This window comes from Bombyx mandarina, chromosome 19 (assembly GCF_030267445.1).
Source record: "Bombyx mandarina strain Sakado chromosome 19, ASM3026744v2".
Classification (NCBI taxonomy): Eukaryota; Metazoa; Arthropoda; class Insecta; order Lepidoptera; family Bombycidae; genus Bombyx; species Bombyx mandarina.
The window spans coordinates 5155197-5181595 of NC_143225.1; the positions used below are offsets into that span (position 1 = coordinate 5155197).

The 26399-nt window shown below is 36.3% G+C and overlaps 2 protein-coding genes across 8 annotated transcripts in view; both read left to right on the forward strand.

Moving 5' to 3' along the window:
- Ih (hyperpolarization activated cyclic nucleotide gated potassium channel Ih) overlaps positions 1-26399 on the forward strand; it is a 265759-nt gene that overhangs the window by 49788 nt on the left and 189572 nt on the right. The gene's annotated exons all lie outside the window — the stretch shown is intronic.
- Positions 5166-7048, forward strand: LOC149500822 (uncharacterized). Its single transcript, XM_089735079.1, has 2 exons — positions 5166-5704; positions 5967-7048. Exons 1-2 carry the CDS (start codon positions 5304-5306, stop codon positions 6166-6168), a joined length of 603 nt encoding a protein of 200 aa, XP_089591205.1. The 5' UTR covers positions 5166-5303; the 3' UTR covers positions 6169-7048.

Genomic DNA, 26399 nt, shown 5'->3' on the forward strand with positions numbered 1-26399 from the left:
TTTTAATTAGAATTGCACTTAGTAATTGGATACCATTCATTCGAATACTGGTAATTCAGTGGGAGTAAGAAATAATTGAATTACTCTGAACCGTGTTGGCTGTTAGCTTAAGAAGTCCATCTTTGTTTCGTTAAATATTTAAAGGACTTTTTGGAAATTGAGATCCGGTGTCGTTTTTAATTGCTTTTAAAAATGCAAGCTTCCAATCAATGTTTCACTAACATTCAGAATACATATTTTTATAATTCGAATAGCAACTACGACAAAACTGATTTTACTTATTGGCAAAAATTGTTCAATCCTAATTAAACTTTAAACTACTAATTACTAGTGCTACTAATTAACTAATTAAACTTTTTATTTTTATGTCCGGTTTGATTCCTATTATTTGAATTACCTTGGAATGTTACACGAATATTTTTAAGCCCTTCATGATTTATTGACTAAGATCGTGCGGATGTGACTATTTTTAAAATTAGTGACCATAAATTTTTGCTTTGCAGGTTGACCGTAATTATTATTAAGTTATCATTATGTTTTTTTATTGCGTTTTTAGACTGACGTGCTTACGGCTCATATTAAATTTTATAATATACCCTAAAGTTAGATTTGTATACATATTTAATTTTTTTTATTATTTTTTTATTGCCTCTGTAGGCAGACGAGCATACGGCCCACCTGATGGTGAGTGGTTACCGTCGCCCATGGACTTCAGCAATGCCAGGGGCAGAGCTAAGCCGCTGCCTACCGCTAAAAAAATAACTTGTTAAGCGCCTTTTATCCAATAGAGTGTCAAACGTACCAATATGACCGTGTATGAATTATGATACAATTTAGTTTTAGACAAAAAAGTCGCAAATTTAATTATTTATACAATATAGTAAAAATGTACCGAAAATATTCAAAGAATATATCACTTCATTTCGTATTAACATTGAATGAATATTCGAAAGCTTTCAGAATACAACTCCGTGTCATTACAGACTTTATCGTTATTAGTCAAAGCGAGTCGGGGTCGACAAGCAATTAATCAATTATTTCTCTTCATTAGCTGAGTTATACTGGTCTGAATCTGTTACGGCAGAGGGGGAGGATTCCGCAAATATTTTCATGTTTACGAAAACGATACGCAAAATTTAGATCTTATTTTAATAGGAATAGAGTAACAAATGCGAGAACTTTTTGAGTTTTGCGTGTAAATACGTTTATCAATAGTTCTCAACTTTTCGTCGTAATTATATTATTTCGACCTTGTAAAAGTAGCTTTTTATGGAAAAAAATAAAAAAATAAAAAAATATATATGAGAAAGTTGCATAACTTGATTCAAAATTAATATGTTTAGTAATATTCAGTTATAGATTTCTCAAGTTATAATAAAGTTCTAAACAATTTAATCCCTATGCCCATTCAAAATTTATTTTTGTTACACAATATGTTGTTTTGGTGGTAGGACCTCTTGTGAGTCCGCACGGGTAGGTATCACCACCCCGCCTATTTCTGCCGTGAAGCAGTAATGCGTTTCGGTTTGAAGGGTGGGGTAGCCGTTGTAACTATACTGAGACCTTAGAACTTATATCTCAAGGTGAGTGGCGCATTTACGTCGTAGATCTCTATGGGCTCCAGTAACCACTGGACATCAGGTGGGCTGTGAGCTCGTCCACTAATCTAAGCAATAAAAAAAAACAATATTAGCTGTACATCTTAGTTCAAGTTCATATCAATGATCATTAGTGAATGATAAATAAAGTTTCTAGATCCCTTTTTGTCATATAGGTAATGACAAAAAAGATATCTAGAAACTATTAACTAAACTAGACTAAAACTATGTAAATAGCTATTAACTAATATGTACATATTTGTTAAACTTATTGTTTTGAATTAACCCCCTTTTTGGTTGGATGTCAGTATTATTTTGTTCAGATTAAGGTTTTTACTGTCTTGCATCAAGAATTCATTAATAAATCTCTTAATAGAAGTGCTCGTCAAATAACAAAACACGCGTTATTTTGACGTCTTCGATCTTGGATCTTTTCAGAATCCTAACGTATGCTAATCCTTCAATATTTTCGGTTCTAATTACGTTTACTAATTAGTAATTAGTATTTTACTCGCATCGGTATCGCAGGATCCGACTGATGCATGACCACGACCACTCTGTCAAGAGTGTACGAATAGGAAGAAGAATTTTACTTGTTACCATGAGAAACGGACTTGGCTACGGTCTATATTATCGTATAAATTTATATCGGCACATCAGATGTAACACATAAATAACTAATTGTGATATTTTTATGATCGGCCCATTATGATTTTCCAGAAATTAATTCAATTACTAAATAAATTTTAATGAACAACTGTTATGTTTTTCTTATTACTTAAGTATTAGAGATTATTAAAGTAAATAAATGATTGGTATTTAAAAGTATTTTTTGTAAGTGGGTGACGTTAATTCGTGTATTTTTTTACAATTTAATTCAATTTAAGTTATTTTATTTTTTTCTTCGGTGTAAATAATTGATTGTAAATTATTTTATATCGTTAACAAAAAATTCTGACCCAAGACCCAAAAAAAATTGCTATTTTAATGTAAGAGAAAGGAAAGTCGCTTCGTTATTAACTTATCCACAGATTCGGTAGAATCTGGCGCCAAGTTCCGTTCAAAAATCCCGTTGTAAACGGAGCGCCAGACTACCGACTGTGTTTACTGTGAGCAGAACAGTTTTTTGAGGTTGCGAAATTTTATTTAATTCTACGGTACTTCTGGTTCCTAAATTGTATATTATATCAATCACTCACAACTTTATTTTACTGATATTAACTAGTTATATCAATTACAACAATTAATCTACTTGAAATTATTAATTTTATCACCACAAACTATGGCTCGCTCAAAAATTTCGATCCTGACTTTTTTCGATGTAAAAAGTGACATGCCACAGACTATAAATAATCGAGATTCGAGAATGGTAATCTACGGCCGCCAGGGTGCGCTGGAATTATTCCTATTTGTAATGGATTTTATGACCTGGTAACTGAGACCTTTAAGTCATGTCTTATTTTAATTTATATTCATATTTTTATGAAAAATGATATTATGGAGTGAAATGAAATGTGATATTATGGAGTGAAATGAAATGAAGATGATTGATTTGAGACATTAATCAAATGGGATGAAATGAAATGAGATGAGATGATATGGAATGAAATATAATCTCAGTAAAATGGTGGTGGTCATTTACTAAGATCTCAGTGGACTTTTTGGAGGAAACCGAGAAGTTACGTACAGCGGCTTTGTTTAATTTTCCCACATTTGTGCACTTTCACAGATATTAAACAGTTAATAAACCACTATTATTACATATTTAAACCCGAAGAAACACTAAATAGACAAATTAAAACAAATCACACAACTTCACACCTCGCATTCCCGCCAAAAAGTCATTATTCCTACATAAACTGTAGCTTCAAGGGGATAGTTTGCAGTTCTTATTGAACGGTTTATACATTAAATAACGTTAATGTTGTTACTGTTAGTATTTTAGTTTTAGTACTGCCGAAGCAAGTACTGTTGTTACTGTTGGAGAAACAATTAAGTTTTGTAATGTAATACCGAAATACTTTACGAGATGGCGTTACAAAAAATCCCTTCCCAAAACTATAAAACCGTTGTGATTGTCTACGAATAATAAATAATATAATAACTAATATTTATTCGTAGGTGATTGTTTAAGATGCTATGAATATTTCGGTTTTGATTTCATCAAAATAACTTGAACTTTACTATTGAATTCCGAAGAAAATTCTAATTAAGGCTGAGTTAAGTTCAGCTTTTTATTTAAACCTCTTACTGTAGTTTTTAAATTACATTTATGCGGATTGATGTTTCAAGGCTTTCAGATTTTAATTTTAAATTCTGAAATAATTAAGAACAGCGTCATCTACCCTTCACATTTGAAACAAAATTTAATTCGGTTTAAATTTGTAAAAGTTGATGTTGATTATTATTACACTGTAACGCAGCGTTCCGTTTCGCGGGGCAACAGCAGCCAAAGGGAATGTGACTCAGGTCCGTGCCGCGACGACCCACCCAGCGCTACCCGCGCCCGCGCATCTGTTGCATCATTCGCACCCCCAATTAGTGCGCGCCAGACTTTGAAGCGGAATACACGCGTCCCCGGTCGATACCGGAACTGACAACCCGAGAGTCTCATGCCAGTCGGGCACCTAACATTAAACTGGCAGCCCAAGCGCGGGCCCTTTAACTAGTATTTCGGAGTGAATCTACGTAATTACGACACGTACTCGTCGTCAGTCACGGCGTCAATCCGATTTTCAAGACGTTGAAGAAGAAATTGGTTCAACCGCGGGACCGACGCCAACATTTACCGCAAACAACATGGCGTCATTACAAGAAAGTCAAATGGCAGCATTCGAACGCCTACTCGACCGAGTTTTTGAGCATAAAACTCAACTCGAATCATCAGCAACACCGACGTCGGAGCCGACATCGCCGCCTTCCTCGACGCCCGCTCACCATTCTGGGAACTTCGCGTCATGCACGGCGCGGTTCAGCGGAGCGCCCGGCGACTCACTCGACGGTTTCCTTGACGCGGTCGAATCATACAAAGATTGTGCTGACGTAGGACACGCCATCGCGTTACGAGGACTCTCGATGTTACTAACCGGAAATGCAGCCGTGTGGTGGCAAGGCGTTAAAGCTAGCATCACTTCCTGGGACGACGCTTTATCATCGTTACGAAGCGCTTTCGGTGATTGCAGACCGCCCCATCGAGTCTACTTAGAGCTCTTCAAAATGTCGCAAGGACAAAGAGAGAAGACGGAGATCTTCGTTGCCAGAGCACGAGCCCTACTAGCTCGACTCCCACCTGGTGACCTTAGTGAGAAAGTTCAAATTGATATGCTTTACGGCCTTCTACACCGTCGTGTTCGTAAAAGATTAAGAAGAGACGAAATAACTTCATACGACACGTTATTAAAGAAAACGCGCCATATCGAGGACTCCATCTACGAGACCAGTCCGCCTGAATTTATTCATCATCCTCAGCGAGCGACGCCACGTTCATCGGGTAGTACCGTAGGCGAAGTTCCCGCCGGTGCTTCGACTTCGCAGCATACATATGATATGATAATAATATATAATGAAAATAATTATTATCCTACCGATTTTAAGGCGATTCTTCCTCCGCGCTTTTTCGGTACTGATAACAAGGTTAGACTTCAAAATTATTCTAGACTTAATCATAATATAAACAATAATATTAGTTCTAGGAATAGGCCCCTGATGCGTTACTCGAGTGGTACCGAACCAAAACATAGTTATTCCGAGGTACCAAGTGGCCGCGATAGGGTGACCATGATGAACGAAAATAGGGTGACCATGGAAAACGTCGGACATTTTTCGACGATTAATTCTAATGTGAAAAGTGTTGCCCAGAGTAACTCTACTGAGCACCAGGTTAGGTTAAGACCAATTTTAAGTGTTCAAATTTTAGGTATACGAGGTAATGCTTTGTTGGATACGGGAGCTAAGAGTAGCGTTGCCGGTGCGTTGCTTTATGAATTGCTGTTAAAGCATAACCATCCGTGTGAGGAAACCAGGCGTCGGGTGAGGCTTGCAGACGGTTCCGCGCGCATCCGCCGAGTTTTGCTCACTACTCTAGAAGTAAGGATAAGTCCCGAAAGGTCAGTAACCCTTGAATTTACTGTTTTTCCAGATGCTCAAAATAATGAAACTTTGCTTGGCATGGATTTTTTGGTGGCGGCAGGTATTGTGCTTGACTTTGCTTCATCCACTTGGCATTTTTCGGGAAAACGGGTTACCTATCCAATTGAATATGAGTGCCCTAAGCCATGCATGTTTGCTTCTACTGCTGACTTCCTGCGTGATGATAAGGGTTCTATGCTTGGCTCCGATGAACGGCAGCAGCTATCACATTTATTGCAGCAGAATGGAGACATCTTTAGGGTGGGGGGAGCCCCAACCCTTTACGCCGAGCACCACATTGATACCGGTGATCATCCGCCTATATCGGTACCGCCGTATAGGCTCACTCCTGTGCTTCAACAGCGAGGAGAGGTTCTCGCAATCGATTTGTTCGGGCCACTGCCAGAAGGAGAGCAGGGGGAGCGATGGGTACTCCTGGTAGAGGATGTAGCTACAAGATGGGTAGAACTCTACGCACTTGTTGATGCCACCGCCGTGGCTTGCTCCCCAGTCCTACTGGAAGAGTATTTCCTTCGTTATGGCTTGCTTATGCGTCTAGGGGTGTAACACGTAAGTTCATGCCACGACGGGATGGCCCGTATCGCGTAGTAAAAATAGTTAGTCCTACAACGTACTTCATAGCAGACTTGTCAAACAATGTCATCGGCAAGTATGACACCGCGGATTTAACCCACTCTCCGTCAAATTCAAGTACGGATCCAATTATGCCAAAGAGGCAGAGAGGAAGGCCGCTTCTTCAGACTAACAGTCCCAAGTTGGACTCGGGACGCGTTCCCAACTTGGAGGGGGAGTATGTAACGCAACGTTCCGTTTCGCGGGGCAACAGCAGCCAAAGAGAATGTGACTCAGGTCCGTGCCGCGACGACCCATCCCGCGCTACCCGCGCCCGCGCATCTGTTGCATCATTCGCACCCCCAATTAGTGCGCGCCAGACTTTGAAGCGGAATACACGCGTCCCCGGTCGATACCGGAACTGACAACCCGAGAGTCTCATGCCAGTCGGGCACCTAACATTAAAACACTAATTAATTGAGCGTTTCATTAGCTTTTAAGCTGAGTGACTATTTATAATTTATCTTTATTAAGTAATAAATGAGCAAAAAATAATACTTAACAAAAAGATATGAAATCCGAACAAAAACAGTTTCACTGTAAAAAATTGCGCCAAGTCCACGTTTATAAAACTCATCTCAATAACATTTGCACTTTACAAAAAAAAGAAGACTTCAATAGCTTTCATTCTCTACAAAAATATGTGAAATACAAAAAAATACCAAGAAACCGTCATAAAGATGAAAAAAAAAAAAAAATTGTTGAAAATTTAAAAATAAAAAAATTAAACTTTTATCGTACTTGGCGCGCGTCATTGAGTACCCCAAAATTTTTCGGAAGAATTTCAACCCGAGAAAAAAACCATTTTGCTTTAATATACAGTGAAAGCTGAAAAAGTTACCCAGGTTGTCTTTTTCGCTCTTGTTAGCGTTTTATGAGAAATTGAGACAGAACTACGGTAATTTTCAACAGCTCTCACTATATACCTATGGGCTATTATATGCCAAATCGACCACTTTTGCGTTCGACCCCTTTAGATTCAGCTGAAACTTTATTATTCTTTTCTACCCTTTGAAAAACATCTTTGAGAATTTTTTCAAATGTTTTGAAGCCAACGTATACATACGTATCGACTCGTAAGTAGCTTGTATTTGTATAAGCGAACACGAGAGGGTGTTTAGTTCAAATCATAAAAGATGAGTGGGAAATGAAAAAAATTCAAATAACATACGTATGAGATGTTGATTTTACTTAACTTTTGTAAAACTTATTATGAAATAATAATTCATTAATTACATTTATGCATTTCATAGGTTGACCTACTTATAAATTTCTAAACATTGAAAGGATGTTCATTTATCCTGAAAAATTTGGGGTACTCAATGACGCGCGCCAAGTACGATAAAATTTTTATTTTTTTATTTTTAAATTTTCAACAATTTTTTTTTTTTTTTCATCTTTATGACGGTTTCTTGGTATTTTTTTGTATTTCACATATTTTTGTAGAGAATGAAAGCTATTGAAGTCTTCTTTTTTTTGTAAAGTGCAAATGTTATTGAGATGAGTTTTATAAACGTGGACTTGGCGCAATTTTTTACAGTGAAACTGTTTTTGTTCGGATAATTAACTAACGTTGGCTAAGGGACGTACGCCCTAATTTAATTATTTCAGTGCGCTTTGATTAACATAATTCGGTGAAAAAATTGCGAAACTCAAACCTGTCTTCGATTTAAATTTCTAAAGAATTACAGTTTCTTTATTTAATTCTACTTAAATTTTCTTCTTAAATGATTAAATTTCATAGAACCATTAAAACGTTTTATTGTTTCCTACCACTGGGTAACTTGGAATTAAAGCAGCTCTTCCTTCATCTGGTCTTTCCAACGGTACTTGGGGCGTTCGTCTGGTTATCGACCATTAGTTTGTCCCAAGTACACCTATTTTGAGTGAGCTTTCCCGATCCATTCTACGAACGACGTCAAGGAACCGCACCTCTTGTTATCAGAGGCCAAGACCCAGCTTGGGTCGCTCTTAAAGCGTCAAGGCAGTAGCAGTAGTATTAACTAATTGTGCTTCTCGCTACAAACTGTAATCAAACATCTCTTTAGACTTTTCACCTCTTTAATTGCTATTTTTCAGTAGACGAGCTGATAGTAGGCCGCATTTGCGATATCCTTGGAATGGAACATGCTTACTTCGCTATAGAAAAAAGAGTAACAAAAAAGAAACGGAAGGATGCTAGAATTTTTTTTTATCAGCCCACAGACGTCCACTGCAGGGCATAGGCCTCTCCCAAGCCTCAGCCACAAAGATAAGTCCTGCACTGCTTGCATCCAGCGGATGCTCGCAAACCTTAATCCATCTTGTGGAAGGCCTATCCACGCTACAGTATTAACAGCCATTAGTCACATCATTTATCTCGTTTTTTTTAACACACGTAAAGCTAATCAAATAGGTGGCGAATAGGCAGTGGAATTTGAGCATCCTACCCCCGATGATTGTAGGCCAAAAATGCAAATATCTCCAAACATAATACGTTGTTAAACATTCGTATTTCATGCATATTCACGTATTTACCGTTGCTAATTCCAGTTTCGCAACTGTAATAACATCGACGGACCGAAAGCAATATGATATCACTGGGCAAACAAACATATTCTCTAGCACAAACAAACTAATAAGACGGAGGAACTTGTGTGACACCGCGGCACCGGTGTAAGTTTATTATAATATAGAAACTGTCACTTTAGCTGCGCACCTTTTCAGTAATTTTAAACAATCATCTGTTTATTATTTCAGTCCCAATTATTCAATGCATTCGTTTTGAAATATGTACGAAATTATTGTTTTAATCGAATTATTGCATCAACATCTATTACATTTGTGTATTCTTCAGAGTTCAATGACGCTAAGCACCATCTTTTAAGTGACGGTTTTTTTTTTCATTAGCAGTTTATTATGATTAATCTGCTTATAGTCTATTCAATATTAAGAATATTCTAAACTTAGAATATTGAGTGATGTGATCAAAGAGCGAAATCTTCGAGTATTTAAACGAGTTTCGTAACTATCAGATATAATGCTATCGATTTAAATGAATAATCAGTGTTACTAATTAACTATCGTACCTGTATTGTGATTTTCTAAGGGAGTTCATTTCAAATTATTTAAAATAATATCAGATTATTTCAAATTATTAAAATATTTAGAGTATTAAGCGGTAGGCAGCGGCTTGGCTCAGCCCCTGGCATTGCTGAAGTCCATGGGCGACGGTAACCACTCACCATCAGGTGGGCCGTATGTTCGTCTACCTACAAAGGCAATAAAAAAAAAAAAAAAAAAATGAAAACGAGTCTAACATATTAACCCATAACATAACACATAATATTTGCTTTGTTCTCTGCGAGTCGTAGACATACATATTACGGTTCAAATTCGCGTGTTTACTGATTACTTTTAAATTTATGTTTCATTACGTTATTTGTTAAAGGAAACTTCAAACGCTTAGAAATAGTTTTTATAAAAAAGAGACAGTAGTTAAAACACTATTCAAATGCTGACGAAATGTTTGTTTATCTAAGATCCTAAGACCCCAAGGTGGGATTGAGGGTCACAATACTATTTCGCCAACGCGATCGGTCGTGAACTACGCGCTCAACTTCGGGCAAGGTAAGCCCGATTGCCCTCATTGTACGTACATAACCATTAGTAGGCAAATTTTAATGATGTATAGTAAAATTTGACATGTAAATAATCAATTCTACACCACAGGAGTGAATTTCTGAAGTTCCAAAATACAATTTGGGTTTATTTGGGTCGCTGACCTTTTGAAATATTTTAAATTATTTTTCACTTGGGCGAATAATATAATTGGCTGATTGAAACATTTCTTAATGAAATTTCGTAAAATGTTTAACTTTTGCTTTATTATTAACACAGAATAAAACAAACATATCACAAATTATTGCTTTCACGAAGTCACCAGTCGTTTCGGTATTTTTGGTAATTAATTGGTAAATGTATCGAACAAGTCTCTTGCCTAAACATAGATAGATACCTATTGTTCTTCCTTAAATTTTGCAAACAAGCTATGAAGACATTTATCACAAAAGGCTTGGCCGGATAGTTCGAAGCCACTATGGTTATGATGTTAATGAACTATGCTGGAGTTATGTACACGAGTATCCTGGAATAGAGTAAACTGAGTCTTAACAACTCTATTATGGATAATCTTGCCTATAAATATGTTAATTTAAAATCAAGACATACATTTACTATAAACTATTTCATTATATGAATAATGATATAGTTTTTTTGTCGTTTGCTTTTTAATTTTTTTAGCGATTTTGTTAAGCAGCATATTCTATTGAAAATAATTCTTCTCGATTTGACAAGACAACATTTTGGCGGGAACGCGAGGTGTGAAGTTGTGTGATTTGTTTTACTTTGTCTATTTAGTGTTTCTTCAGGTTTAAATGTGTAATAACGATGGTTTATTAACTTTTTAATATCTGTGAAAGTGCACAAATGTAGGAAAATTAAACAAACCCGCTGGACGTAGCTTCTCGGGATCCTCCAAAAAGTCCCCTGAAAAAGTCTCAGTGAATAACCACTATTTTATTGAGATTATATTTCATCCCTTATCATCCAATCTCATTTCATTTGATTTCATGCCAATTGAATAATGTTCCAAATTTATAAACTTCATTTCATTTCACTCCATATTATCATTTTTTATGAAAGCGAATATAAAAGATTAGGCTGTATGGTATGATACGGTACTAGAATTATGAATATTAATAAATTTGGCACATATAATATATCCATCTAATAATAATAAATTTTCAGCCTTCTCTCTCTTATATATCACCATTACTAGTAACAATTCGGAATATTCCAGAGCCCGAGTACGACATGATATATATTAATTACTATGGGTATCCATTGTTACTTTGTTCGGTACAGTTATTGATGCTACCTCAATTGGTTAGGTAATATCATGCCCGTAATGGTCCTGCAGAATGCTTTGTAAACGTTGATTTATTAACGTACTAACTAAAACCCTTAATTTACTTGAGTGATGGTTAAATTTAAGAAAACTCGGCGTGCTTTAAGTCGTTGCAATAAAATTGAACAAATAAGGTGATATACTTCACTTCCTTACGGATCCGTCAGATCCAATAACCCTTGCATTAGACGCCTTCAGTTCTAATACTAGGAGTAGATACCACGGTAACCGTACTCTTCGAACTCGGCAAAGAGTTCGACGTGCAACCTATCTTAAGCATCAGCCCGCTGAGTTTCTCGCCAGATCTTCCCAGCGGGTCGCGATTCCGATCCGGTAGTAGATTCATTCGCTTTTATTCGAAACAGCTACTCTTGAGTTGTTAGGTCTCCCTTGGAGGCGCTCGGGTAGCTGTTAGCAAATTCCGCCCCTTCTGGCTGAGCCTTTTCTCGTCCACCTGTCCTTGTGAAACTGGAAATTTATTTTTCATTCCTTTCAATTCCTTTCAATGACAAATCGCATTAAGCTATGGACTAGTTCTAGTTGATGCTTACTGCGGGCCTACGCTTACATAGGCAATAACAGGAGCATAGAAAAATCACTACCCGCCTTAAAGTATTTTCTTGAATTGTTCCAAACTTTCGCAGACATTTTATACACTATTACAAATCCACCATCATATATACTTATTTAACTCATTCTTCCCACGACGCTTAGTCTTTGTGAGTTCACAATATTTTGGCGCTATTGCATACACCATGATCACAAGTATACTGAAGAACTACCTAATTAATTTTGCACGAAGCTGTGCGCCCATGTCTGAAAGGTTTAGCAATGCTACTTCTTCAACTACTTCAGATAGTGAAATTAAAAAGAAATCTGAAGAATATGCTTCACGTTATTAGTTCTAGGGCGTATCTTACAAGAAATTTTCTTTAAATCTGCACGAAACTTTGCATGTATTAAACATATATTTGAAAGGTTTTGCAATGCTATTGAACTTTGGATTTCTCAACGTGGGATCCAACTTCTATTCGGTTTTTGTATTCATGAGATTCGATGATCTCTCAGTTAGATCATCCGTAGGCTCTTACTGATTTATCATTATTAAAAATATTAAAGAAAATGTGACAGGGCTATTCTCTCGTATTGCCATTGATATGTTTCTCCTCCATGAGCGAATATTGGGTTTCCCATCAAGACGGAGTTTACTCTTAGTATAAGAGATACAAGAATGAAAACTCTTAATTTAGAATATTTTTGGTATAAAACAAACGGGCTAAACATAGGTCATTAACATTATAAAAATCTAAAAAATATTGGGCTTCTTTCAATAGTGAATTTTTGTGTTCCTTGCTCCGATATCTACTGCCACCCGCTCCGAGGGGATGTCGGATACTAATTTCCCTCGCCTCGTGTCTTGTTCTGATTAAATTCATTCATTCCCCCAAGACAATTTTCGCAATCTGCCGAGCTTCACTGTTCGGCGTCGTTATTGTGATCACGGCTTTAGATCTATGCCACAAAAGACCTTCTATTTATCCAAACGGATGAGCTTATCATTATTCTCTTTACGTATATTATAAAACAAAAATCACAACATATTAAAATTCATTTACCTCGTAATACGTGTACACTATTTATAAATACTCTTGCATTATGGGATCTAATATTAACTTCGGCTACCGACTGTAGTTTGACTACAACTTTCCCATTATCCTTCCGTAGAAGTAATATGCCCTCTTATCCATTTAACTTTGTGTGTAAATCCGAATCCTAGGCCCATTTTTCTCAAGGAAAGTTGACATCATACTAAAGTAAGGCAGTAAAAATGTATGTCAAATCGAATTACAGCTGGAAACATGGCAATAGCCCACTAAATGGAGTTAGAGAATAATAAGAAAGAGAAGTCTTAGGAGGCTTAACCACTTTGGTATCTATAACTAACATCTCAATATGGCGACATCTAATGTTCGAAAAATGGTGACCACGTAAAATCTGGAATATGAACTCGTCCAATCTTCTAGTCTAACAAAAAAAGCAACGAATCAAAAAAATAATCTAAAAATATAGTTGCCGTGCATTCTTTATCGTAACATAATTACTTAAACGAGTCCACAATAGATGCAGTCTCACTAATGCACTTAACTCTGGAACGCAGAGAAATCACAAGATAAATGACGAACCTTCTTTAGGTCCTGGGATTGAAGACTCAATAGTTTTCTTTATTTTTATTGCCTTTGTAGGCTTACCTAATACCTACCCATGCAAGCTTACAATGGCCGCTACCACTAGTAATTACAATTCGTCGTTACAATCGTCATCATCATTAGCCTTTATCTTTCCACTACTGGATGTAGGTATCACCCATAGTCCGCAACAATGAACGCTCCTGTCCCTTCCAATCTATAATAATTACCCCAGCTCACCACACATTTTTGTCAGCTTTACTTTTATATATGATGTCATTCCTTCACCGTTGAAGTCATTCGTTAATGTGTGTTAAGTACGTATTCCTTTAGAGACTGACATAGTCAGTCATCATCAGTCAGTCATCGCTCGATATAAGATATTTTGTTAGATTTTTTAAACTATTATTTATTTTTCATTTTTTAGTTCAATTTAAATTTTTTCAACTTTTTTTTAATATATTTTAATTGTCATCGGTTCTTAATAAGTATGACAAATTTCGAGTTAACCCGAAGTTTTGAAGGTGGTCAAAATCATGTTCAAAGATTCCGTTACATACCTACTAACATACATACGTCTGAAGCTAATAAAAGCGTATTAAAAAGGAACCTACCCTTCGCTGTAATACTATTATCACGGAGCAACAACAGTAAAACACATTCAATGGTGTGTTAATAGAGCTACGCGTGTAAGTTTCGGGAAAACCGACAGTGATTACGGCCAAGAAAGAACAAACGCTCTCTGTATCGGGACAACAAGTAAACTGTCTGGATTGCAAATAAGTCCCATCTCAGACGCCCATAAAGTAAATCAACATGTTATGTGGCTGGTAAAATCCCGCAGTAAGTATCCTGTTCTATAAGAGGTAAAACTCATCGTGTTTTGTCTTATCCAGTATATGAAAAGTAATATCTTTGGCTTTGTTTCTCTGTGTTATTCCCTTCGAAAGCTGACGAGTTACGGCCTACAAGCATCGGCTTACCGCTTAGGAATTATGTCGAATCACTTCCAGAAGAACATATCAGCTAAGGAAACGAAGTGATGGGAGTTCATTCCAGATTCCATTGTTAAATAGTATGTGTCAATAATCTTTGCCGATACACTGTGGAAGAACGCATCGGTTACGGTAATTAGATAAAAAGTCCAAGTTCTACGTGTATGTATCTAGTTTGTATGATTAAGTCGCAACTTTTTGTATTAGTTTAGATATTTTAATGAGCAAATCTTTATTATTTAAATGCATAACAAAGACCTGTAGAATAGTATTAATAGGTTTATTTTTCTTTTTGCTAAAACAAAGGTGATCATAAAACATCACTTAACAAAGTCGACAATCAAGATGGACCTTGTTAATGTTAATATTTTATTTGATTTTACATTTTACAGGAGTGGTGCAATATTCAAACTAAATTGTACTTCAAATACAACCTTGGCTCTCCGTGATTATAAAAACATTATAAAGTATTCAATTGTTAAGGAAATATTTAATATAATTAATAGCAAAAGCGATATTTAATATTAAAAGTATTTTAACCGTATCTTCGATTCGCAGAAACCTTATAGTCCACTGTTATGACATCGTTGACCGGATATCCTTGTACCAATATGATGTTTATGTACGAATTTTTTTCTAAGAGAATTTGCTTCAGGCAAGATCGAAGTAGATAAAACATGCTGTAAATATAATTATTCACATTTATTTATTTATTTATTTATTTATTTATTCAACTTAATGCACATAAGTACAATGGCGGACTTAATGCCTGAGGCATTCTCTACCAGTCAACCAAGGGTGGTGTAGAGAAGCCTGTGGTAGGTGCATAATTTAATGTGAAACAACCAAACTACATTATACAATATATAAACACATACACGGTATATATATATATATATATATAATCACACAAACAACGTACACAATTTTATATCATGATAATAACATAAAATTTACACATATATCCATATATAATCTCTCTCACATATTCACATACATATTCATATACACACTTAGACACAACTTAAAAATATAACAAAGAAATAGAACCACATATACATATACATATATATAGTACAAGAAAATAGTATATTGCACAGAACATACATTGCAAGTCAAATTGTTAAGTTTTTAAGTTTCTCCAGAAAAAGTTGGCGTACCTTTATTTTGAAAGTTAGGCGATCAGTGATCATCCTAACATTAAGAGGAAGTGAATTCCAAAGTTGAACAGATTGAACTACGAAAGACGAACGGACCAAACTAGAGTTGTGCGTGGGACAGTGAAGGAGTAAATTATTAGAGGAACGCAAGTCCTTATCGTGCGAAGAATGTAAATATTTAAAGTACTGAGTCAGATAGGAGGGAGGAGTTGGGCATGTTAGTATAGAATGAAGCGCAGTAAGAGCATGTAGATTGCGGCGCTCGCGTATAGGAAGAAAATTTATTTCGGAACGGTAAGTAGACACGTGGTCATACTTGCGAAGATTAAAAATGAAACGAATGCAGTTGTTGAGAAGGCGGTCGAGTTTGTTCAAAAGGTCTGCATTCAGGTCAAGATAGCATACATCTCCATAGTCAATTATGGGCAGGATTAAAGCTTGAACAAGCATCAACTTTATCTTGAAAGGGAGAAAGTTCTTGAAGCGATAAAGGGCACGCAGAGATCCAGTAACCTTCCGACTAACATTCAACACCTGTACCGCCCAATCAAGTCTAGAATCCATATACAGTCCAAGGTTTTTGACTGATGGGCTCAAAGGTATAATTGCTCCATTATAAGTTACGGGTGGGAGTGAGCTAAAATCTAATCGTCCCAACAAACGGGGACTACCAATAATAATCGCCTGACATTTGGTTGGATTGACCGTCAAACCAAACCTACCATTTAGTAATAGAGTCGATGAATTTTTTAACATTAAGCACATTTATTTCACCTATTTATATCAAAACTAGCGACCCGCCCTCGCTTCGCTTCGGAAACATTAAAACACACATGAAACCAAAAAATTAAAAATAAAAAATAAATAAAAAAAAGTAGCGTTCATCAGGGACAATGTCGGCTTCTAATGGAAAAAGAATTTTTCAAATCGGTCCAGTAGTTTCGGAGCCTATTCGAAACAAACAAACAAACAAATCTTTCCTCTTTATAATATTAGTATAGATAATCTAGTTTTGTCCAACTTAAATAACAATTATTTGTCTGTCAATAGATTTTTGACATTAATTATAGACGTTGTTCGATTTTGGAATTTAAATTTTGAAATTTCCTGCCAACTGGTCCGGTAAACGCGCGACCGACTAAGCACGGTACTAGCGCGCGTCACAGTACTTTGTTTAACGTTTGGAAAAGACAGTCGTAAAATCATCAGCAGTTGGCAACAAGGCCTTTTTTTTTTACTTTAAAATTGAATAAACCTGACCTATTGCAGAGACCTAAATCTCTGTAGGTCGATAGTTCATCAAAATCTAAATAAAACTTACATAAGAATTGTTAAGCGGAAGAATTATTCAACAAGTACCGGTGCCCTAGAGCAGATTCCGTAATTCGTGATGACGGCAAAGGGACACAAAACGGACGTGCTTAATCTCCTATTCGTTAAGGTCCGTGACCGAGATACGGGAGTTTAGATGTGCGCCAATTTTTATTGTGGAAAACGAGTTAGATCTAACAAGTCGTGGACTGATACGAAACTCGACGGAGTTCCGTTGGCGGGATTCTAAGCAAGTTATTTCACAATATGCTAATTTAGTTTGTAACTGTTTCAAACTTTTACAAAATAGTTGTTCCATTTTTGCCAGAAATAGCACACGGAATAAGCTTATCTGATGACAACTGGTTACCGTCACACGTAAACATTATCAACCCCAGGGGCATGATAGTTGATCCATACCATTTCAAATGGAATAAACCTTTTGGCATGGGAGAGTCTTAAGTACTCACTTTATTTTGTACTGCATGTTCCAAAGGGAGTGCTCTAGGAATTAATTGAAATGATGTCTTCTTATCCTTGTTCACCACCATCAGCACCACTTGATGCCATATGCTACAGGAGTACAGATTATCTCTACTATTTGGAATTGCTGCATTGATCGACAGCATATTTCAAGTGATGTTTCGTCCTACCCTCTTGTTCTAGAATGTAACCCCTTCTATGGTATTCCTCGATAATATATATTGTAATTAACACAGCTAAAATTATATATGCGATATATGTATAGCGAATTATCACTGACGGGCCACTGATTATTACTTATTAATATAATTTGTCATTAAATATACAAAGGGCAAAGGAAGTAAATAAACGCATTTCTTATAATAAATCTAAGAGTGGCCTTTATTTTTACTTAATTATAAATCTTTATTCATTGTTTTCGATATAATTTGAATTATAAATCACACAAGTATATAATAATATACTGCTTAGATAGCGCTAACAGCAATAACTTAATATTTTCAATTCACGTAATTCATGTGAAGTATTTTCTCTACTTATTCGCTACTACCTAGGCGGCACTGAAAATTTCGGGAATTAACGAAGTGACACAACATTACTATTTAAGAATGTATTTATTGCTTTTCGAAGTATTCTCCACGAAATTTGACACATTTTTCCATACGATGGAACCAATCGTTGAAGCAACCATTCCATTCGGAAGTTGGGGTCTCCAAAATGGCCGTTTTGTAGGCGTCCACAGCTTCTTCAGGTGATGAAAATCTCTGTCCACGCAATTTATTCTTTATTTTAGGGAAAGTATAGAAATCATTAGGGCTTAGGTCGGGGCTGTACGGCGGATGGTCTAATAATTCTATGTTTTCTTACTCTAAAAACTCTTTTGTTCTGTGCGCGGTGTGAGAACTCGCATTGTCGTGATGGAGGATGATGCGGCGGTTGCAGTTCTCTTTACGGAGTTCAGAAACGACCTGTGGCAAACAAATTCTAGCATACCATTCTGCATTAACCGTTCTTTGTCCCTCAAGAGGAATAGTCGTAGCATGGTCGGTTTTGGAGACAAACGTGGCCACCATTTTTTTTGCAACACTCCGTGAACGAACAATTTTTGTTGGCTTTAACTCATTTTCGAACACCCAAACTCGTGACTGGTTTTTTGTTTCGGGTTCGTACGCGTATATCCAGGATTCGTCACCTGATACAATGTTGTATACAGCATTTGAGGATCCTGCGTGGAATCTTTCGAGAGTTCTGACGCACCAAGTAACGCGAGCCGCTTTTTGCTCTTCACAGAGCGAATGCGGTATCCATCGGGAAAACAACTTTTTTACACCTAATTGTTCATGCAAGATTATTTGTATTTGACTCATGCCAATGTCTAATGTTGCCTGAATTTCGCGGTATGTCACATGTCGATCTTCCTCAATCAGCTTACGCACAGCATCAACGTTTTCTTGGGTGACTGCAGTTTTTGGACGACCTTGACGGGGATCATCACTGAGCTTGACACGTCCACGTTGAAACTCAGCAAACCAGCGATAAATTGTGGTTTTGGATGGGGCTTCATCACCAAATGCAGAAATCATCCGGTCAACACACTGTTTTTATGTTAAACCACTTCGAAAGTCATAATAAATCATCGCTCTTGAATTTTCTCGAGTCAATTCCATTTTCTCAACGACTAAACAAGTTTGACAAAACCTCGTGACAAGACCGAGAATCTTTTTTTAAATAAATAAATGGTATTCGATTTTTAAAACCAAGGAGTTTTCAATTAAAAAGATTTTAATATGACAGGAACAATGGAAATATTCCATTCCCGATACCTCGTAACAAAGGGTCTTCAACTTCGCTTCAGTGAGCTAACGTGCTCAATCTGAAAGAATTTGCTAACACTAGCCCTAGCAAAAGCAGTGCTTTGCTGAGTCTGCACCACCAAATCGGAATCGCAACCCACTGAAAAGACCCGCGAGAAACTTAGTAGTAGTAAAAATTTTACTGGTGGTAGGATCTCTTGAGACCGCACGGGTAGGTACCACCACCCCGCCCATTTCTGCCGTGAAGCAGTAATGCGTTTCGCTTTGAAGGGCAGGGCAGACGTTGTAACTATACTGAGACCTTAGAACTTATATCTCAAGGTGGGCGGCGCATTTACGTTGTCGATGTGTAGGGGCTACAGTAACCACTTAACACCAGGTGAGCTGTGAGTTCGTCCACACACTACGCATTAAAAAAATGTAAAATATCAAGCAGAGATTTGATTAAGCTAGACCAAAGGCCCATCTAGTGTTGGGGCCTTACATTTATAACCAACAAAATTTATATTTATGTTATATGTGATAAAGTCTATTGTTGTACTTGAAGGAAAGACGCTAACGCCTTTTTAGGGGTCTTTGTTGGGGGCGTTCGATTTTAAGTTAGATCAAAATTGTCGTACCCTGAACTAAATTTAATTTAAAGTGATTTTTAAGAGGAAGTTACCAAAAACGTTTTATTGCTTTATAGACGTATGAATCCATCTGATGTGAATCGTTACCGTTGTCATCAATCTCGAAACTTAAGTTCGTGGACTCGAGTGCATTGTAGAACGGCTATGGATGGACTCTTTGGAACCAACTTTTAGATCGGAACGCGAGACAGCTACGAAGTAGGTTGGTCGTGCCTACGTGCGGGTTTTTCATACGCCATGCCACCATGCTGATGAAAGGCAAAACGCATTTTTTAACCCACAAATAAGTGTTTATGGAATGTACTACCCTTAAGTGTCAAACAATCTTCCTCACCGGAAATTTCCAAGTCCAGATTAAAATCGCACTACCTTGCACAATAGTATGGCTCCTACGATATAACTATTATAACTGTATAAGTTGCTACTTATTTTGTATTTACTTGCATATTTTTAGTATTTATTTGTGTTTAATCGTATATAAGTCTATCTGATATGGTATTAATTTTTCACATGTGTATATAAGTATATATTTTTATGTAGGTAAGTTTATTAAAATATAGCACCGTCCATGCTAGCTTGCTTATTCCTCTTCCCTCAAGGCTACCTGGAAGAGATCGCTTTCAGCGATAAGGCTGCCAATTTATGTCACCGTCTATTATTTGTTTTATATGCTTACTCTGTACATGTAGTGTTACATAAAGAGTTATATTATTATTATAAGTTTACTTTTATTTACCTTCCCCGGCTTCGGCCATTTTGTCAAACAAAAACTGTTAGTGTAGTTTCCCGTGGAAATGAGATGTTTCTTCAGTTTCAAGGTAGCCTGTGTCACTCTCCTGACCTAATAATGTCACTTTTCAAAAATCATGTTAAAATTTTGCTTCGTTTCGCAATGACAGAAGGACAAACAAACACACTTTCACATTTACAATATTTAACATGGATATCAGAATGGATTATAGTTTAAACAAAAATTTACATGGAAGCTATTTATTCTATGAAACCTTTCGTGTGTTAACATTCTTGTCGTTTTACAAAACAAATCTTCCTAGTTAAATTAGCATGAGTGGAATAGTATCGGAAGGGTCAGTAGCGTGGGCTCTTAATTACGGATGGGCGAGCCGGGATATTTGTTTAACCGACTCTTTATTGCAAGTCAGCACGTCATTATTTGCACGGGCTACAGGACATCGGCTTAGGTTCATTTAAACAACGCTTCCAGTGAATTAGTGTTCGTATGTGGAATTTAAAATAGCTCGTATGGACTGGTTTATGTCATTTTAATTACTTATTACAAATTGATTTTTGAAGTAAATTGATTTTTCCGCAAAGAAGTCGTGTATTTTAAATAAACACCACTTCGTGGAATTCTGAATTGCGTTAGTATAGTAGGTACTATTATTCATCTTACAGAGTCGCATTCTCATTTCTTGGGATGTCGCGACGAGGTGATGACTCAGTGGAGCGCCTTGTGATGCAGGGCATGATTGAGGGTACAAGACCGCGCGTCAGACTACCGTTACGACAGACCGACCAAATAAAGGCAGCTCTAAACGGTCCCGTCAGCGGTACGCAAGGAATGGCAATCTCTCGTGAAGCACATCATCACCCGAACTGGTGACCACTACCACTCTGCCAAGAGCGTAAACAACTACTGAAACGACTGAAGACTTTAAACTAGAACACAGAAAATATTATCTAAACAATAGTACCAAAGCATGCAGCAGAGATGCGAATGTTGTGATGGATGTGTGGAGTAACGAGAATGTATAGAATATGGAATGAATATGTTAGACGAAGTCTGAAAGTGGCATCTGTGACAGAAAAGCTGAGAAGTGCGCGTTTGGGATGGTATGGACATGTGATGAGACGAAATCAAAATGAGGTTGGTAAGAAAATGTTAACTATGAATGTGGAAGGATATAGAGGAAGAGGTAGACCTACCTAAGAAGAAATTGATGGATTGCGTGAAAGACGATATGGGTAAGAGGGAGTGAGCGAGTATGGAAGGAGAAAACATGTTGCGCCGACCCCAGGGTAGGATAATGATGAGTGCCAAAGCACAAGTGCACAAAATTCGCTATAACGAATACATACTCGGGATAGGTTTTACCTAAAAATACGATTATGCAAAAAGTTAAAGGGCAATATTGTTACTACAGACACAATAGACGGAAAGTATCCTTTTTGGTCCTTATTTATTAACCTTCTCATTATTATGTACAAAAACTATTTTTTACGCATGATTATGTTCATTATAACAGATTATTGAGACTTTGATTTCACGCTCAGGCTGTATGACGGCTTTCCCGATGTGTGCTCATGATGATGTCTATGGGCATCGGTAGCCACTTAACTCCAGTTGGCCTCTGAACTCATTTACCAATTAACGCAATAATAAACTCCAAAAACATTCGAAGGGTTAATGTAACAGGCAAAGAAAATTTGATTTTAGCTAAAGATCGGGTTTTATTATAGGTGAAAAAAAAGGAAACAAACGCAAATAAAATTAATCCTTAAAGCGAACAACGTAAAGTTCATTTTCTACAGAACGTACGATGTAATTAAATTTCATTTTTTAAACAGACTTTTTTGTAAATTCTGTTATTACAGCGGTTTTACGTTACAACGTTACAATTTTAGTTTAATTAATTTGTGATTTTCTTCTCTAAGCATATTAGATTATCTTCTGCAGACGTGTTTCATAATTTGTTATAATTAGAGAAATATTTTCTTGAAATACCATTCGTGGCTTTATAAAGGCTGATTTTGTAGGACGAAAACTGTCTTGAGGTTTGATCATTTCTTTTCTTAATTCTGATCTTATTAAATATCTGCTATAATTAATTCTGATATATTCAATATGATTTCAATTAATTAAAAATAAATTTATTCATGATTATTATTTATTTGATTATCAAATTTTGTACTTACGGAGCATATAAAAAGGATTCATACATAAGATATATTTCACTGTGTAAATGACTTTACCTGAGTATATCTACTTTGATCAATACGACTGTGTTTGCTGCTTTATGATTATACATATTAACAGATCTACAAAGCAACTGTTTTTTTATGAACATTAGACTGACACAAGCACCACTTTATCGGAGGATATACAACGTGTTTCACTGTTTTTAATTCTCCAAACTTGGGTGGAAGCACGGTTTACATCCTGGTCATGTCGTAAGATTTGGCAAAGTGTGGTTAGTGGTCGTCGTGGCCTAACGGATAAGACGTCCGGTGCATTCGTGTTGAAGCGATGCACCGGTGTTCGAATCCCGCAGGCGGGTACCAATTTTTCTAATGAAATACGTACTCAACAAATGTTCACGATTGACTTCCACGGTGAAGGAATAACATCGTGTAATAAAAATGAAACCCGCAAAATTATAATTTGCGTAATTACTGGTGGTAGGACCTCTTGTGAGTCCGCACGGGTAGGTACCACCGCCCCGCCTATTTCTGCCGTGAAGCAGTAATGCGTTTCGGTTTGAAGGGTGGGGCAGCCGTTGTGACTATACTGAGACCTTAGAACTATATCTCAAGGTGTGTGGCGCATTTACGTTGTAGATGTCTATGGGCTCCAGTAACCACTTAACATCAGGTGGGCTGTGAACTCGTCCACACAGCTAAGCAATACAAAATATAAAAAAAAAAAAAAAAAAAATTCCAAACGCAGGTCAAAAAAAAACAATGTAATTTCAGATATGCTAGATCATTGAAATTAAAAGTATTAACCCACGCTTCAATAGAAACCATGATTTAGCCAATGGGACTGGATCCTAGAGTGAACGCACCACATATGTGGCAGCCTTTTAATGGCGATTTGCCCAAGCACACAGCAGTTTCTGACGAAATGTTGTAACGATTAGAAAACTACTGCCTGTTCTATTTTGGTATTCTTTACGCATATAAACTTCAACCGATATATTTGATTAATTATTTAGCATGGTTTTCATAGTTATAATTCTTCGAAAAAGTCCGCGACTATGAAATCTGTGAGGATTAGAAACTTTGAATAAAACTAAGCCGCAAAATAAGTTTCTACTAGATGGACCGACGACCTAGTAAAAAGCGCTGGGTCTCGTTGGATGCAGGTGGCAATGGACCGGTCGCACTGGAAATCTATTGGAGAGGCCTATGTTCAGCAGTGGACGGCGATAGGCTGAAATGATGATGATGATGATGGTCACATATAAGTTTAATTTGTCCATATTTTTTTTCAAATTCTCGTGTCTTTACGTCTTTAAGTGTATGATTTTCAAAATTGTAAGAATAAACATATACATATATTCACTATAGGTTCATCATCGTTTCAATAAAAACGTATTTTAATTTTCTATTCTGCCTAACTAAATATTGTACACGAAATATTTGAAATCGTTTTTTAAGCGTGATCAAATCTTGCTTTATTTATGAACTATGTGTTTGTATCGCGATAGGTTCAGATTCAAGAATGCGACACAATTCAGATACATTTAAAAAAATAAACGATGTAACATTTTGAACCGTATAAATTCTATTACGAATCAAATTATTCGGAACAACACTCCAAATACGGAGTTGATTTGTTACGGACCTATTTCACGCTTAGTGGACTAGTATGATGAATTGTTGCAGCCTGTTGCAACCTATACTAAATGCTATAATTCACTTCACTAACTTTGAATATTGCCTTCAGCTATTGTAAAACAAATACTTATTGATGATAGCGTTTATATAGTTTTTAACAAACCCAAGTACTAATTTTATTTTCATTATTTATTCGATTGTTAATAAAATAATCCTTAGATTTAAATTAATGCAGTACGCATCTATGTCTAAGTATGATAAGGTAATGAAAAATACACAGAAAAATACCCAACAACTGTACCCAACAATGTTTTTTTCATTTCGGTTCTTCATTAGAGATTATTAACTGTAAAATTTTTGAGATCCATACATTTTAGAAATTATTTTCATATAAAAATTTCTTGAACTATATAAATAACTCTCATTAAAATTAACTTCAAATTAAAACTTCTTAATTCTGATTAGGTTAAGGATATCATAACGGGAGATCATAAAAGTAAAGTTTACGATGTTACCGAAGCTCTCAATGTGACGGGGTCGTAAGCTCGCGGGCGAATGCTTTAATTACCGGAGCAATGATGTGGCTGACAAATTGCTGACAGGCCCGAGACTACGGTATGTCCAAGATAATTTACGAGGGAGAAACGTTTATAATAATTAAGTTAATTATTTAGATATCAGTGGTACATAATAATTGTTTCAAAGCTATTCAGTAGAGAATCTCTTGTGAGTGGGTGTGGAAATGTGCTTTTGTTTTTCATTTAGTAACTTGCTTTAAGAAGAGCAATAGTATATGTACATAGTTTGTCCTGTATCTATATCGGTTGAAATACATATGCTCTCCATGGGAAAGTTATTTACTGTCATTCTAATGGAGTGTTTCAAGACTTTACAGTCGTCGTGGTATAAAGAATAAGAAGTCCGGTGCATTCGTATCAAGCGATGTAACGGTGTTCGAATCCCGCAGGCGGGTACCAATTTTTCTAATGAAATACGTACTCAACAAATGTTCACGATTGACTTCCACGGCGAAGGAATATCATCGTGTAATAAAATGCCATACTCTCTCAAAGGGAAACTAAAACATAATCAAATGGATTAAGATCTTGTCTAGATGCCTCAGTCTTCAAGTTTAATGAGGTGAGAAACGTTAGTGTCCAGCCATGCTCGTGTAAATCGAGCTTTATGATTCGACATTGAGTCCTGTTGAAGGGATCATTTATGTTACGGAACATGTTGATATTAAGAGGCTTGACAACCTCTCAAGAATCGTATATTTGATATACTTGGACCGAGACTTTGATACATTTACCCGTCTTGACAGATTGGTGATCCCAACAATCACTAAAACTACTTTATTAGAAATACTTTTAAGGTTTAATTTCGCATAAATATTGTTTTCATTAAGTTTCTTAGGTGTCTAGAATACTTTACAGCTTTCGTGGCGTGCAACGTCTAACAACTTAGATATTCACTTGAATATTGTGTTAATTACCGTCAATATTATTTATCATGTTAAAAATGTATGATGTATTTATTACACTTAATTAAGACTTTGAGAGTAATGGAGAAGCTTCTATAGAGTTCCACGCATAAACTCGATTATACCGCTTACTAAAATGATGTTCCATAATATAAAAATCTTACTTGACAGTAAATAAAAATTGTCAAAATTGAATATCCATTTCGCGTCCAGTCCGCCTCTAATACGCCGCAAGTCTAAAATCATGTTTTTAAATACGCGACATGTTCTAAATGCTACAATCATTCGCCAGATGGAATAAATTATGTTGTGTATGATCAAACCGTTTAAAAAAAAGTTACTTAATAAGGTTACAACCAATTTTCTGATTCTAAGTAATTGAAAATCCATATGAAATTGGGCAGGTTTTACGAGACTGCCGAAAGAAAGTACTGTTTTTCGAACGTGTGT

Coding starts and splice junctions, on each gene's coding strand:
- LOC149500822 (XM_089735079.1), top strand. CDS start 5,304: ATGCGTTACTCGAGTGGTACCGAACCAAAACATAGTTATTCCGAGGTA. Junction 5,705..5,966: donor GTAAGGATAAGTCCCGAAAG/GTCAGTAACCCT, acceptor CATTTATTGCAG/CAGAATGGAGACATCTTTAG.